Here is a 17313-nt window from a genome sequence, read left to right on the forward strand (position 1 = left end):
CTTCTTATTGCTTTTTCGTCCCCCAGCCTTTTAGAACCAGGCGTGCATGTTTTTATTTTTAAAACTCGCCTTTCACGTGAAATCTTGTGATTTGCGATCGAGTAGTTAGGAACAGTGGCCGAGTTGGCAAACGGTCGAGTCGCCTGTTGACCCATGAAGCCTTGCGGTCAGCGGCCATGACGGGACGCTGGGTTGCGTGCACCGAATCAGCAAAACTTAGCACGTGCAGACGACTCACTTAGTCCAGCCGTTACAGTTTCCCGTGCTGGGGTCACGCCATTCGTTTGAAAGAGCGAAGTGCATCGTGTCGGAAATGAGGACAGCTACGACTGCTGGAAATTCCCACTTCCGGCGATTATCGTGACGTCATCAGCCGAACGCCTTCCTATATTTTTTGTTTTTTAGACTGTTCGGTCTGGACAGCTGAATTAGGTGAGATAAGTGCTTATCTGAGTTAGCAGTTTTTTTCATTCCGACAGGACAAGTTAGCTTTATCTTAGTAAAGAGATTTCAAAGTCGTATGATGGTTCAAAAACTAGAGTAGATGAATACAACTGTGACGTGCAGGCAGTTGGCCCAGGAATGGAGAGAAGGGCTATATAACAGGGTAGTCAGGTGTAGTGGCGGCAGAAAATAATGCAACGAGGAAAACACTGGTCGTGAATATTTTTGTTTTGTTTTTAAAAGCGGCAATCCTACATTTTAAATTTGTTTCTTATATTTGTGATAATTCAAAAGTCTCGACCTGCCCTCCACTCCCTTTCAACACCCTCTTACATTGACTTCCACTGATGGAGGCCTGCAAGCCCGAGTCGATGGCATGTGTGCTAAACAAGCCGACCCGAACGACATCTTCCTAGTACCACAGCTCGTTCTTCAGCTACATCATTCTTTTTCTTCCTCACATCTTTTTCTGTAGGAAGATAATGACATTTTAATTGTACATATAAAGGCCTGAGCCAATAGGAGAGCTGGAACAATGTTCTAATTAGGCATATTCGCGTATGAAGGCGACCACTCAATTTTGACCTCTTTCTGTACATGTGTGTCGGACTGCATACCAAGAATGGAAGGGGTGTATTTACACTGATTTGAGGAAATAATGTCTTTATGGAGCTTAACTCAATCATAATTGAACAATTTGCACCCTACTATAGGCCTTTAGATGTCTCCACCTCTCCTAACATCTGTAAAGGGGTACATCGTATGCATGCTCGCTCTCACTGAACAACCAAATGAATCTGTTAGTTATTAGAAATAAAACCACTTTTAATAGACTTGTAGGCTGATGGCATTTGTACCTATAGCCTTGTGTGGCCTATACTTGAATATATCCTAGCACTGCAACGACAACCCTACCCCAAGCCTCCATCGGTAACTTTTACTAGGCCACGGAGTGTCTAACACATGGAACAGTTCAATGCCCACACCTTGAAATGATGACACTGACTGATACAAAGCAGTTTCCATAAACAGTATGTTTATTTTCAACAGTGATTTCAGGTGTTCTCCTATTAGGCTATTATGTTCACTTTTTGTTCTTGTCTAAGAATGCCAACAAGATCATGAAACACTTTCCTATACAGCAAATTGGGAAAAAGTAACTCCAGTAAATTCTGACATATTCATGAGCCATTACAATGTACAGATTGTTTGAGTAGCCAGACATTAAATGGCTGACATATTTGCTAATTTGTTATGTTATACTCATATCTTCAACAGTGGAATCACTATAAACACAGCTGTAACACTGCAAAGAATGGCACTGGAAACAAAAAGAGTGACACCAAGTTAGATCAACAAGCATCTGAAAGAAGAATATTAATAAACATTGGTGACACCAAATCAAAGCTCTACCCGCATGAAGAGCACCCACATATTGGAAAATCTGTGGCATGCTGAGTATGGTGCCAATAGGCGATGACATTTTTATTGTGGAGGGCATATAAAGATGACAAAGCACTTACTATTGATAAAATAATTTACAATGCACAGTGTTTGGACGGCGATTAACACAATGCTGCCACAGTAAAGAGCATATTGTGATTTTGTTTTACGGCAAGCATTATTCACTAGCACTTTTTCTGTAAGTTATATTTATGACTGAAATATATATACTCTTAAAAAAAAGAGAGAGGCACCAAAATTACTTATGAATCAACATCTCTTAATACAAAAATATTACACTAGATTTGAGAAATTTAAGTTCTTTTAAAATGACAGGGTGAAGAGATTACTTCAAGACATCGATGTGATGCTGTCTAAAAGCTGGCTCAGGATTTCTGTTTAAGAGTTGATGGGTTGCCCTATGGTGAATCATATTGTCTCCAAATCTATCAGGCACAGTGTGTGAATAGAAGTTTGACATCCTTTGACCTTTGCTGCCTGCAGGACAATCTAGCAAAAACAGTGGATTAAAAAGTCAGAGTCAGGAAGTGCAATCTCTTCTCATTCCCTCACTACCTCCACCCCTCAATTTCCAGAAGCTGCTGCAGCGAGCACTTATTTCAGGTTTTACCAGCTTCAGCCAAAAATGCTGGATGAAGGGTGGTGAGGCAAAGAGTTGAGACTGTCCTGACTAGACTAGTCCTGTGCTGGCAGTATTTGTATCATGACAACAGTGATCAGCACATATGTGGCATGCTACACAAGTATTTGCACTGCCCACAATCAAAAGTTTTGCAGAGAGGGTATACTTATATGGACAAACTATTGATTCCCCCACCACCACCACCGAAATGGCCTCTGATTCATTTCTGCGTTGAAGATAATTACGAACCTGCTACACTGACCCACAGCAGTTGTTGTTCTTGTATGCCTTATTAGCTCACCTTTATACACAACCTTCCATAACAACCACAAAAATTTGCACGAAATGAAATATTTGCAATTAAACAACAACTTCCTTTTAAATCAAGCATGGCAAGTTCTTCATACTGTTAACAGATAAACTTGAAGTTTCATATCATTTCACTGTCCTGTCAAACACTGGGTGTTGTTTCTTTGGCTTATACCCATGCATTAACTATGGCAAAGTCATAAGGTGGCCAAAAAGAAAAAGGAATCAGACTTATGTTTCCCGATGGCCTAATCTTCATTTAACAGGAAGAAAAGACCTGAGGGAAGGTCAGTGTAGCAGTATCATCAACACTAAATACCAGTGCTCAAGCATGCGTAAGACTTGATGTAAATTCTTTAATTAGGTTAGGTCGAGGTTTATATAACTCACAATTGATTTTCTGAAGCCTATGTATTATATACAGCAGTGATCAATAATTTGTTAAAGGTTTAAATCTAAAGACCTCAGATATGTTATAGACCCTTTATGCATGACAAAGGAAAGTCAAGATAAAGTGTGTGTGTGTGGCGGGGCCTGCATGCATGGTCAATGAGATTGCATTTGTCATTACTGTATTAGGTAAATGTATGATGGAGAGCAGTGCTGACATCAGCTAATAGTGATGCTGTGCTAATATAGCTGGAAATATCCAGCAAGTAAGGTATGTGGGTCCTATTCCCACCACTACTTGCAATACAATACAACTTTATTGACCCCCAGGGAAATTCAAGATGTAATGTCTAGCACTACAATAGCTGGCTAACACCATAGATAACATAACTTTCAAACCTGAGCCAGGCTGGTATCTAAATAAATCTGTTTGTAAGATTTCAATTTTTTTTTTTTACAAGGTAAATGCTGCCACACAAGCTGCAGTGTACAACAGCTCCAAACCCAACCTAATGTTAATTTGACTGCCATATGGCGGTAAGTGAAGTCATCAAAGATATCTTTTGTAACACAAAATCCTTTTGATATTTTAAATATATAAACAGGACTGCAAAAAATGAATGATCTAAATTATCGTCATCAATGTGATTAGAACCAAAAAAAAAGAGTATAGCAGGAAGGAAAAAGTTTCAAAGGCTATATGTAAAATACACACATATTTCTCAAATTATCACAGCTGAATTTGTTTTTATATTTTACACTTAATAATATGCAGAGCTTATATCAAATCAAAACAACACACATTTTCATGAGATACAGAAATAAAATCTGCTAAAAGCAGCAATCAATAGAAAAATATAAAAGAAATGGACGGCATTTATGTGAACAAAAAATGACTGGTCAAAGTGTTCACACTAATATGTTTCTGTAAAATCATCTGGGTGATTAAAAATGACCACCTGTTTTTTAAAAAAAAGTACTCAAAATAGACAAAGTAAGATAGATGTCGGAAATAGATCTTAATGGCTGCATGGTTACACCTGAATAATAAAGTGCCTTAATCATAACTAAATATGTTAACAAATACATTTACATATTTTCCTGAACTTCTGGAATGTGTTTACTAGTCATTTCAACTTGAAAAAAAAGATAATTAGTATATCATGTGATCGAAGAATCAATAAGACAACCATTAGGAAAGAAAAGTAAAAGCAATATATTTCCCCTCATTCAACAGCAATCAAGAAAATAGGTATTTGCCTAATAGTTTTTTAAGAATATGAAAAGATGGGGAAACCATAAATATTGTACAGGATACATTACTAGTGAAGAGAGTGGCAAGAAAAGGGACTGACACACAAGCTTCAAAATTTATATACTGACCAGTTTAGACAACAGCTGAAAGCTGTAGCTCAAACTGCAATAATGTTGCATAAATAAGTGGATGTTAATCAAAGGTCTAGCTAACAACACCAGCATGAGCGCTTTAAGCATGATCAACATTTTAAAACTTAATTTTATTAGTAAATAAGGCAGTCATACTCCTACAACTCTTAAGATGTATCTGCCATGGAAGATTCACTTCAAGGTGACACACAAGGGTGGGGGCATCAACATGTCTTTAACAAGGGATACAATACTGTAATGATAATGATGACTAACATGACATTTTCTGTAATCACAGATACTTCAACAGTAATGCCACAGTTTGGTTTACACTTAACTGATGGTTTAAAACACATTAAATTATTTTTAAACAATATTTAATATTTATGTAGATAGTAACATTATCTGGTGAGCAAGGAAGAAACATGGAATCCACATTCAATCCTAAAAACGTTAAGAACAGTTGAGAAAATTAAGTCATTATAAAACAACAAATGGCAAAACATTTCTTTCAGTTAAAAACAACAGCAACAGTTAAGTATAAATATGATACTCTCAGACTAGACCAGTGGCTAAGGCTAAGGTTCTCTGATTTAACTACAGATTTTTACAAATCAACCTGATGACCTATCTTTTAGTACTTTAAAAGGACAACAGATTCTTCTTAACCCTCTTAGCACGGCATAAAAGTATAAGTATTATAAAAACTGTTTAATAACTAAAGACTGTGAAGACAACAGTAGGTGATGTTTGTTTTTTATTATTGCTGTTCAGGTAAACATATTAGACCAAGAAACCTATACATTTTTGGAAAGGAGAAAGCTTAAAATTTGCAATAAATGTAACAAAAATTGCCTTCCCCAGGCTTCCCCGGCAAAGCCATGATTTTGGCTTGTCGTGCTATAAGTATAAGAGTTAAAAGTGTCAACATGTAGAAACCCTGAAATCCAATGACCACCTCCCAAAAGAAAAAAAAAATAACTTCAATTAATCAAAAGAAAAATACATTTGTTTATTGCTGAACAGCAAACATCAGGAATCTCTGAAGCACAGTCACACAGACACGTGTTGTAAATACCATGAAGTTTAACTTTTAAGACAAAATTGTATAATCTCAGTCAATATCCATATTAAATATATAACATAAATATACTTAATGCATCACAGATTAACATATATATGTGATGTTTTCATCAGTACCTCTCTATTCTGCAATAACCAGCTCCAGACATTTCCTTGGCTACAAAACTGCAGTCTAGAAATTCACCTTACCTGTTCATCCTGAGGTATCCAGTTTTTGTATTCTATAATAGTCTCAAAAACATGCTGTAGTCTTCATCTCTGTGTTAAATTTTAATTTAATGTACACATGTCTTAAATCATTTTGTCCCTGTCCCTGAAAACCATAAATTCTTTTTTCCTTGTAACTGACACCTACTCTGAAATAGGTCTCACATTCCAGAAAGCCTGTGATAAATTAACAAGCACTGACATATCTCACTCCTTTTGCAACATAAGGAAATAATATCAAAAAGCTTCATAAAAAACAAACACATTTTTAAATGATACCAGTCCTGTGATTTTACACATTATGAGGTTTACTTTATAAATCTAATGGTAAATTCATGGCCATGGTTCAAAAGAGGAAAATGTTTTTGCCCATACAACTGTGTTTGGTAAATTAATTCTTTACTGTTGTATGATACAGACTGAAAGAATGTTATTTAAGACATTATTCACTTTTGTTATTATGGTAAGAAGCTGCTGACTGTTCAAAAGTAAGCATAACTGAAGACTAAGTCGGAGGATGTGACCATGTCATGAGGATTTACAATGCTAGCCAAACAAAAATAATACTTCAGGTTAAGGTGCTACGAGAATTTACACTGGCTGTATCAGTTTTCCTCCTCCTTTGAGGATGCAGAAACATCTTTCTGGTAACAAGAGAGCCATTCTGTCAATTCAGAATATACCAGGATGAATCTATGGATTAAAGGTGGACACTGGTACTTGACGTCTTTCAATTCACTGTAGACACTATATGTGTGTAACAAGCTCAGACAACATCTGTGGATAGTTTTGCTCCAAAGTCAGTGATGGAAGCGTGACAGTTTTGTCGCCAGTGCCTAACGTGACCAGTTGTAGAGATGTGTTACCACCAAACCTCGAGCTCTCGATTGACAACTGTGGAAACAAGGTGTCTGCTATAGCATCCACAAGATAGGGATCATTTCCAAAGAGAAGACCTTTTGTGCAGCTCTTGATCGGCATCCTCCTAGGCCTGAAAAGTAAAAGTTTAAATAGTGGGATTTTATAGACAATACGATTCATAAACTGAATGTTTAAGTTAGTCGCACTTCCCATTCTACTGTTTAAATTTCTAAATTAAGCAGTAAATTTTTTCAAATCTCAAGTTATACGTCACTCTAGCTTCATAATATTTACAGAATTGCAAAGATTTTTTTCTATTAGGGTATCTAAATTTACCTTCCCCTCTTGAGATGCACAGTGGCAGTCTTCTTTTCATCACTGATATTTTCGAAAAGCTTAAAGAGTAGGTCTGTGTTGGCCACACTAATCTTTCGTTCAGGTGCCAACCTCTTTGTTTCAGCACCACTCTCATTTGGGGGTGTTACTGGCCGCACTTCTGCAAGTATATAACACTCCATGATAGTTGCCTTATTTTAGCTCTGTGTGTGTGTGCATGTGTTGTGTGTGCTGCTCTCTAACTAAAGAGCTTTAGTGTATTATCACTTTTACTAATTTGCCATGGGAATATTTTATCATATTCATAATAGTCTCAGTTGGAACGAAAAAAAAATGAACATTGGATTTGGAGATGGGGATATATATATAGAAAATGCATCCGAGTGTCTCAGTGCTTATTAGAAACAATGCCCATTTAAAACCTTGTTCTAGAGCAGTGAATGCTGACAAGCTCAAGAGCACTAATGTGGTGGAATTATGTGGTGGCTATTGATTAGTTGGTCTCAATCAGCCACCCTTTGCTGGCACAGGACTTTTAAGAAATACATTATAGGAAAGTATGTGTATGGGAAGGGAGTTTCCATGGCTATATCTTTGTGCATGCAATGTACACACCCAAGCATGCATGTATTGTCCATATGCATGTGTGTGCATTCCTAAATCTGCTTGTATGCACATGAACACATGCATGTACAGATGTGTGTGTGTTTTTTTAAAGGACTAGCAGTATGTGAACATTTTTTTTTAATTCTGTTCCCAAGATACACACCTAAATACATCACCATTCACTTAAAGAGCTGCAGAACACATATGGTAGGGAAGAACATGGATACACTTAAATGGTGAAAAACTCAGCCAGTGACATAGCTGGGAATATATTGGGCATATCAGGCATTATTAGGCGTGATAATGGCAAAGGTCATGTTTCACAGTAATATTTTGATGATTTAAAGAATGCAAAAATTTACTTCAAAGAGTTGTTCAAAATAACTTCACACTACAAAATTTCCTTTATACTTTCCTCATGGCTGGTATTTGTTGATACTTATTAAATGCATAAACTCCAAATCTGATGTGATAAAAAAAAGCGCCAAACACTTTTAACAGCATTTTCTTATTTGTTCATTAGCTTGCATTTACCTGCAATATCTTCTTCTGTGTCTTTGTTACACAGAGGTGGGAGAAGTGGGTACATGGTTGCTGGGGAAACCTGCTGTGCCAGGTTTGGCTGCTGCCAAAAGGACTGAGGCAAAGCTCTCAGTTTCATTGGAGTGGATCTGCAAATAAATGATGCACTGCACAATTAAATAACTAAATCTTGTAGAACAAATATTCTTTTCAACTTTCTACACCAATAATATTGAAGATAACAAAGATGTCTCCTAACTAATAACCTAATGAGCCAGTCAAATGAAAGCCTGTTTTTTAACCTAATGGTTTTAACCCTTAGGACTTTAGCTGAAAGTTAATAGTCATGTATGTTTGTTATACTGGTGATTTTGCTTTGTTATATATCAATGTGTATGACAGTGACTACAGCCCCTGATTTTGTTTGCTTACCTGTACTTCACCTGCCAATAACAAACGTTGAACTCCTTGTAATGTTACGTAAATCATAAGATGAAGGGGGAAGGTGTTTGAAACTGTGCAAATAAATTAAATTGAATTTTGATCAGTTGCAAACTATATTTTATTGTTATTATTGTTGTTCTTTTCCTTCTCTTTCTCGTTTTCGTTGGGTTGTCAATAATAAAACAAACCAGACCACAGCCAAACTAACAGCGATATATATACAAGCTCAGCCCTTTTGCTTCCAGTTTCGGATTTTATTGCACATTTACAGACGACTTCCAAGAAGTGTATGAGTAGCTGTCACGGAAGTGCAGAGTGTGGTAAGAAAATGGTGTAGTAGAAAGGACATAGAATTCATGAGATGGACACGACTGTCATTTTCCAGATTCAGAGTTTAAGAAACAATTAGTATACATAACAACTGAAAAATACTACGGTGTGAACATGCACGTCGCACTCAAAACTTGGGTGGACTGCACACATAGACCGTACATGTAAGGCAGTAAGCATGGACTACATGCCGAATATTGATATCCCCGCTTATGAGGAAAGAAAGATAAAAGATATAGAGAAAGTCACAAAAGCAATAAAAAAGAAAGTTCGAAAATTAAGTTGTTTTTGTGTTTGTGTCATTAGCGCTGTTCATCTTTCTCTCCTATATTCTAGTTTTGTTAGTTTGTGGAGAATACATTCATACTCTATATACCTTCCCCCGCACGGGCGATACCATTCGATTATGTCCAGACAGTAGACATCGGCCTTTAAGTTCATGTATGTCAAGTGATTTCTACACATTGCTGAGAACGGCATTCACATATCCTCGCCCCACCCCATTGCTTGTCATGCAATCTTTAAAGAAGGTGCTCTTATCTAGCCTCAGGGGACACTGCTAACCACCATTTGACATTTGACAGTTACAAACAGCATATGCCCAGGTCTCTGTGACATGCATGTATACATGTCGGCGTGTGACGACTGTCAAGTAGGCTAACTTCTCACCTGTGTAGCTAGTTCAGGTAAGTCTTACCGTTCTCATCTCGTTTCAGTTAAAACCGACTTGAAAAGGGGTATCCATTTATAGCTAATTATAAGCGAACGAGGAATGAATATAACTATTCATGACTTTTTGGATTTATTTTTGATTGATGAGAAAGTACTATGAGGTGAGTTCCGGAGATTGTCGACAATAGTTTGTACGAAGCGATTACCGGATGACACCACAGGTGTGACATTAAATTGATTTTTCATAACCTGTTCGAGTAATCGTGTGACCGCATATTGCAATAGTCGACATACACAGGGTAGGCAGAATCAAAGAATCCCACATTAAAATTGATAATAGTTTTATTAACTATATTGACAGATTGTCGTGGAACATATATTTAATGTGGATGAACTTTTCTGCGGTGTTTAAACATTTCCACATAGCACGTACGGCACGAGAATAACTCGATCAGGGGTGTGAATAGGGTAGGAAGGGTACCGAGGATAAGGCATGGCGGCGAGGTTTCCGTTATCTACAATTTCCAACAGGCACCCCTTGACGTGCAAGGTGGATGTGAAAACGAGCATTTTTTATGGGGGATCTAGCTCGATCCTGCGGCAGCAGCTCAAGCGCCGCGAAATGTGTACCACTGTTACAGTTTTCACGACTTGAAAAGGAGGTCGACGCTGCGAGTGCGCAGTGCGTTAGGACTACATAGCTACGCCTTATATAAACGTCACCTGTGCACCCCGATCACAGCGCTCGGGGATTCCTCTGATATACTGTCATCTATAGTATTCACACGGTTCCTCATCGCTGGAGGAAGGGTACGTTGTGTCATATGTGTGTGTGCGCGCGAGCGCGTGTGTGATGTACGGTGCGTGCGTGCGTAGGCATGCACGTACGATCACGTAAACGTCGTCAGTCCCCACCCTCACTCCGACTTTATACTTCTCACCGATCTTTCAGAATTTATTGCCGTCTCTCACAGGACAACACTATTCAGCAACAAGGCTGCCTCAGACCATGCCACGAACCTCTATTGTACATCTATACACATCCATGCTCAGACGCTAAAGCAGTTTCCACGTCTGTCTTTTTCTATTTTGGTTGGCCATAATAAGACAGTTTTGTTGTGTGGTGGACTTAAATACGTCTGCAAGGAATAAAGTTCTTGTGTTAACCCAGCAAACACGCAAGCTTCATGCCAAGCTTGGTCCAAGTAGAACACCTTTCATAACATCTATTAAGATAATGCAGAATGAAAATGTTGAAAATGTATTATAGTAACCATGGAAAATATTTAAAACTTACATCAAGATACAATAAATTATGATCTTCGCTTGCTACATGGTTCCCCTACACTAAATTTAAGAAGATCTCTAGCATTGTGAAAACAGAGATGTGCAGTTTACTTCTGTTGTAGCTATTTATTTAATGAGTATCTCAATATGGCTATGTTTTTCTCATTAAGGAGTTTTTCTACTTTGTTATGTAAGCCTTTAGTGACCCATTCTGCTGTCTTGGATTCACTCTTTGGCAAGAGCTACAACATACATGTCTGGTTCTATTCTCTTCTTTCAATTGTCTTTTTAGATTTATAAACTCAATGCCCTGCTGAGGTTAATTCTAATTTAAAGAAGTTTAAGAATGCACAAGATTGACACCCTCTTTGAACAGGGTAACTGATAAGTAGGCGACAACAAATAAGCACTTTGATCAAATTCATTACACTTTGTTTTCAGATAAACAAGGCTTTGATACATTTAAGTTTTTGAACATGCCACTTGTACGACTACCTGATGCTGGAGGCAATACAATTCTTTTAATGAAGTACGGTCCGCATGGATACCTTGGAATACCTGATGCCACAGAGGAGCATCAGTCCATGGTGCACACAACACCACTACGTCCTGATGATGTTTTGCTGTGTTCATACCCGAAAACTGGTTGCCACTGGTTGTGGGAAATTGCCCGTATGCTACTTGCAGGGACCACCCAAATAGAATGTACAGAAAAAGAAAAATGTATGCTTGAATTTGCATCAAGGGAGGCTGTAGAGTCAGTGCCATCACCCCGTGTTCTCAACACTCATTTCCTGTTTAACCAGCTACCCCAGGAAGTTCACAAAGGTCAGAACAAGATTCTCTTCATCTATCGTAATCCCAAAGATGTGGCAGTTTCCTTCTATAATCACCATGTCAAGTTTCCTGAGTATGAGTATTCTGGGAAGTTCTCAGACTACCTGACACTCTTTCTCAATGGCCATCTTGATTCTGGATCAATGTTCACCTACATGCGGGATTGGGAAGCAGTGATAAATTCAAATCCAGACCTACCCATCTTTGTTGTAAGCTATGAGGATCTTCAGGAAGACACCTTAGAGAAAACCAAGGAGCTAGCAAGGTTTCTTGAAAGTACAGCAAGTGAGGAAGTTGTGAAAGAAATTGTTGCTAAGTGCAGCTTTAATTCTATGAAAGAACGCAAAGGTCAACAGTGGACTGAGACCTTTGGAGAGGCCGTTATGTATCGAAAAGGAAAAGTTGGAGACTGGAAAACATGGTTCACAGTTGCTGAAAGTCAGATGTTTGATGCTGTTTGTGAGAAAGAAATGCCAGGAACAAAGTTCAATTTTCGCTACACATTTTAATGAGCGACCTTCAACCTGCCAGTAACACACCAGAAAAGGAAAAGAATTAGTCTTTTCTGAACCACACAAATGTTTTACTTGCATAGCAGTTTACAATCTTAATGTCTGTATCTGATATAAGGGTCATCCACATTACTAGCGATATGGCTGAATGGGTCATAATCACTAACATTATCACTCAAGTATGCTGTACAGGCAACCATAGGAAATTGCAAAATGAAGCTAAATGGCTTCATCATCATCATCTGTCTCAAGTGAATAAGTACCTAAAGGATTTTTGTGTGAAACTCTCTGCTATAATGCTGCTTTTACAGAGTATGCTGTCTTGCGGATAGTACATATACAACGTTGATCTTAATATATAGTATATACTATTCAACAGGTCTTTCCAGACTTTATTATGTTAACTCTCTACTCACTGGCTGTCCATGAAACATAATTGACAAATTAAAGAGAATTTAGCTTTGCTGCATGCCTAGTTGTCAATTCAAGAAAGCCTAATTATGTCACACCTTTTTTCTTCTCTAGCTGTCTCCAAGTCCAAGTTGATTACAGTCTGACTGTGATATGTCATACCTTTATCTGTGGCTCCTTCCCTGCCTCCATATCTAATATACTTGCTGTCTAGTCTCCACCAAGACACTTTGTTCTTGGCAGACCAATCTATCCTGCGAAAAGTTTTCACCTTAAGGTTTGATGAACAATCTTTCTGCTGTGCTGGACCCAAACTATGGTACTGATAATGTACTCAGGTTGTCATCAACCAGACCCTTCCTCTCCTCAAAAAATGTAGTAATGATACTTTTAATAATGATCATGAATTAAATTAGTTTTTTTGATACATTTTTTCAAGGTTTTGCTTGCAGATTAAAGAATACACAGATCACCTGACTGCTTGTTTTTTACATTTTAGTACATTCTATTTAAGCAATGTATCTTTAATATATATGGTTCATTTTTATTTCTTCTGTATTAAACTCTGAACTTTCTGGAATGTTCTTGGTTTACGCTGCTGCAGAGAAAGATATAATCTATGACTACTTGGTGATTTATTTCTCTAATAAGTAATGCATAATTATGTTGTTGACGTTTGTTAGGTTAAAAATGATGTTTTTTGCAAATACCTTTTTGTAGGCACTCTTCTAACCTTTGTTTGTCCCTCTAGATATTTTCCTCCTGGCTTTATATTTCATGTGCTTTTTGAGAATTTCATATGTCTAGCTGACTTGCTGATTTTGTTACTAATTTGAGCTAGGAGCTCTAACAGGAAGCTAATAAAGATTTCTCTAAATAAATCTCTTATAAAGATTTTTTTCAAATTAGGAATAGTAAATTTAGTAGCAGAAGTATTAAAAGTAGAACAAAAGAGACATTTGGAATCCTGTCTATATTTGTACATCTACCCAACAGATTAAGAAATTTCTATATTTTCAAATTTATTTGTGCATCTATGATGTATGCATTTTTTTAAAAAGTGGAAAAAAGGAAAAAAAATCACTTTCTGCCTTCAAGAAATAATTTTGAACTTATCAATTTTTTTTTATCGTATGGACTGATCATTCATTTCTAAGAAAAATGAGCAGTAAAAATAATGGGTGGCAGTGCATGATCTAAAGTGTTATTAACTATTAAGTGTAGTGAACTTTGTGCCTTTTAACTATTCATTGTAATCTGTTAAATTTCATTGAAATGTTTCCTGGAATTCAATTGGACTCATTCCTATGAAAAATAAATCAGTGCTAAATGTTTACTTCTTTCAATTTTCTGATAAACATTTTTATGATACTATCAGGTGAAGAGGATATCATTTAATTTATGTGTACAATAGGGTAAAATAAGTTATTTAAGTTTGTCCTGTTTTCCTAATTTGTAAGATACACCAGTCCACCAATAAAAATCACCAATTAATATTCTTCTTCATATGCCTACCACCTCTGCCAATAAACTCGAACACCATCAGCAAGCTTGAGTGGCACAAGAGAATCCAGCAAAGCACCACTAATTCAAGTAGATCCCAGAATTGAAGGGAACAATAACAATAAAAGCAATGCTTATCATCATCAAACACACAAGACCTGCTTGCAAGAAAAAATCACATCTATGTATATACTCACGAGGAAAGCTTAATTGATTAATTAATTGATATGTACAATTTATAGTAGTTTTCACCACATTAAGCATTGAACTAAATGGTACACATTTAAAAGACACATCCATAGTCATACAGTTAATTTTAAAATGGTGTAATGTTGCCTTTAGTAGATTTTTGATACATTGTATTTCTTAATTTCCACCCTATATGTGCATGCACGACTGTATTTGTGAACATACATACACGCATTATATTTAAACAGCCACATAATTAGTGTGTACAAAATCCCATGCATGCCCATTTAAAAAAAACCCATAAGAATCTAAATGCAATATACCATGCAATGCAACATTTTAGCACAGTTGATGTGATCTTGAAAACCTACCTCTTCGTGTTTTCGCCTTAGGGGTGTTTCTTCTCGATGTTTCAGTTCATCTTTTACAGTTATCACAGCAGGAGGCCGACTTTTTTTTCGTGCAAGTTTACTTCGTATGCACTCAACCTGCTGCGCATGAGTCTTAAAGCCTGGAGGCCGTACATAGATCGGTCCACTAGAAGTACTGCTGCTTGGAGAAGTCACATTGTCATAGTCATGATCATGCTCATGAGCAAAGTTCAAAGAGGGAGTGTGTGCCTCTGCCGTGGGATTAGATGACAAAACTGTTTCCACTTCTGTCTCTGAAGTTGAGATTTCAGTTCCACATGCTGTGTTTGAGTCTTTTCGTGGACTGGGAAGCTGGGAAGTAAGCCTGTCTATTCCAACTGTGCTTCGCAGGCATGCAGGTGGTAAAATGTGACCATTCCGAGGAAGCAGATCTGTTCTGACGTTACTTTGCTGCTGTAAGGCAGGATGCAAACACTCATTTGTGTCACTTTCTTCATCCTCGCTAGAAGAAGACACTATCAGTGGCCCTGACGGTCCTCGCTTACCCCCTGTTGTTCTGGGAGTGGAGGAGGCTGTGGCTGAAACTGGTAAGGATATGTAGATGCCATTGTCTAATATTTGCAAGTCTTATCACCTCTTTTCACCGTGTGGAATTATGTGAATACGTTTTAAAACGACACAGCATTGTCGTTAATTAAGTACACCAGCCATGCAGTGTCATAAAGAAATCATTTTATTTATCCATAAAATCTGCGAGTTCGACAAATTGCCAAACTACCTAATCAACGATTTCACATTTTCGATTTCTAATTAAGGTTCAAATGGTTGAAGGTTGAAATATTCTTTCAGCGAACGATTTGAGTCTTTTATCGGTGTTTCGTACTCCGTTTAACACCGTACAGTCCCCTTGAAACTCCTAAGGTCCGGGCATTGTCTCTTGTTCCATCATATGACAAGAGGAACAACACATAAACACCAGCTGCGTATCGCTTCCTACTTGCCTGCTGGTCTGCAGAAATCGCCAGTCCCAGCCTGCTCCTCCGTCTCAGCGAAAGCGTGACGAAACGTGTGTTGACATGCCTACCTATCACAGGTGCTTCGAAGCAGACGACATTGGACACAAGCACCATACATTCTATAAGTTAGTTCTCTTTTCAATATGCAATTACACGGTGCTATCCTGGCACTAATCCAGACACATGTATACTCGGATATCATGAATAATCACGGGAATGTGGCATACTGTTTGATCAACTGTTTGCGCGGTATGTTATTGTCACCAACAGCGGTCGTCATGCAGCTGACCAAGCCTTGATAATACGTGATTTCTCATTGGCTTATACTATGAAATGACGTCAGGTTTCTCCAACTGGCTCTGCCTTTAGATTGATGCACTTGCTTTTGTATCCATAATATTTGAGTAAACAGCACCCTGCGGTATATACTACAGAACGTTTTAATTAGTAATAATAATCCAGCGACACAAAGCACAAAGAATATTTTTACTTACAACACAGCTAGTGTCAGTGAAGCCAGCACTAGGTTTTTGACTCAAAAGTAAAAGATTTAAAGTACGGCCCTCAAGCTGAGAATTGAAATATTAAAAATTTCAATGAATGCTTATCTTAAAAGATGTAAATTTCCTCGGAAGAACACAGTAACCTTTCTTAATATTTAAAAATTTACTTGTTATCATTTACTTTTTCTGATCCCTCCTGCGACCATGTACATGCGTTATTTTTAGGTCCTATAAATTTTAGCTGTTGGGAAATTATGAAATGCTTGTTAACACTTTTTCAAAAAGTCATTTGTATGCTAGACGGACGGATAAGTAATTTTCTTCTAGTCTTGAAAATCTGCAGATTTAAGTATCCTGCTCTCTTTCTTACATATGAACGATCTAACTATGTAAGGTCGGTTGAAAGATTTTTGTGACATATCAAAAGAGAAAACCATGCGCTTATATATCACCCTGAATGATTCTCAAAGTAAGTAATATTACCTACTTTGCATGGTGTATCAGAAGTTCTTCGTAGAACAGTAGAAACTTAAATTAACGCAAGTGGTACGTACCGACAGGTACAGTTATAGCCTCATCCAGAAAAAAAGCACAAATTCGCAAAAAGACCCACCCACATCTACCTTCCCGATCACTATCACTTTTCGATTTTTGCATTCTTGTTTTATGTAGCTGGTATATAATCTTTTATATATTATCCTGATTTTATCTGAAGCCACGATCGATCGACAGGCTGCACGTGCTTTCAAACCCACTATACAGTCTACTTCAACTGACAATATCTGCATGGGTTGAGCCAGCAAAACTTTAAATAGCAGTTTCAAATCTGGAAGAATGTCTCCAGACTCATAAGCAGGTGGAAGTTTCTCCTTTTCTGGCCTCAGTGTTTGTAATGCGACGGACGTTCGAGGTAATACCTTCTGTCTCTGTTCATTAGGGATGCTAAAGGCATAAACTGTTTAAGACTTAACTCTTTTAGATACCTACTGTAATTCAGAGGATCATATT

At 37.5% G+C, this 17313-nt stretch overlaps 2 protein-coding genes across 5 annotated transcripts; one reads left to right on the top strand and one right to left on the bottom strand.

Moving 5' to 3' along the window:
- Positions 1-1459: 1459 nt before the first annotated feature.
- Positions 1460-15916, bottom strand: LOC112555666. Its single transcript, XM_025224132.1, has 6 exons — positions 15871-15916; positions 14787-15412; positions 8663-8673; positions 8243-8379; positions 7103-7262; positions 1460-6896 (listed from the first exon to the last, which is right to left on the bottom strand). Exons 1-6 carry the CDS (start codon positions 15914-15916, stop codon positions 6653-6655), a joined length of 1224 nt encoding a protein of 407 aa, XP_025079917.1. The 3' UTR covers positions 1460-6652.
- Positions 9357-13200, top strand: LOC112558238 (sulfotransferase family cytosolic 1B member 1-like). Of its 4 annotated transcripts, XM_025228579.1 has the most exons (3): positions 9357-9690; positions 10318-10486; positions 11405-13200. In XM_025228579.1, the coding sequence occupies exon 3, from the start codon at positions 11440-11442 to the stop codon at positions 12307-12309; it is 870 nt and encodes a 289-aa protein (XP_025084364.1). In that variant the 5' UTR covers positions 9357-9690; positions 10318-10486; positions 11405-11439; the 3' UTR covers positions 12310-13200. The 4 variants fall into 4 exon arrangements, with proteins under 4 accessions (XP_025084364.1, XP_025084365.1, XP_025084366.1 ...); XM_025228580.1 differs by lacking the exon at positions 10318-10486; XM_025228581.1 differs by lacking the exons at positions 9357-9690; positions 10318-10486 and adding an exon at positions 9814-9837.
- Positions 15917-17313: the final 1397 nt, after the last annotated feature.

Source organism: Pomacea canaliculata, linkage group LG2, assembly GCF_003073045.1.
Source record: "Pomacea canaliculata isolate SZHN2017 linkage group LG2, ASM307304v1, whole genome shotgun sequence".
Taxonomy (NCBI): Eukaryota; Metazoa; Mollusca; class Gastropoda; order Architaenioglossa; family Ampullariidae; genus Pomacea; species Pomacea canaliculata.

Coding starts and splice junctions, on each gene's coding strand:
- LOC112555666 (XM_025224132.1), bottom strand. CDS start 15,916: ATGGTGCTTGTGTCCAATGTCGTCTGCTTCGAAGCACCTGTGATAG. Junction 7,263..8,242: donor CACAGAAGAAGATATTGCAG/GTAAATGCAAGC, acceptor ATATACTTGCAG/AAGTGCGGCCAGTAACACCC. Junction 6,897..7,102: donor GTGCATCTCAAGAGGGGAAG/GTAAATTTAGAT, acceptor TTTACTTTTCAG/GCCTAGGAGGATGCCGATCA.
- LOC112558238 (XM_025228579.1), top strand. CDS start 11,440: ATGCCACTTGTACGACTACCTGATGCTGGAGGCAATACAATTCTTTTA.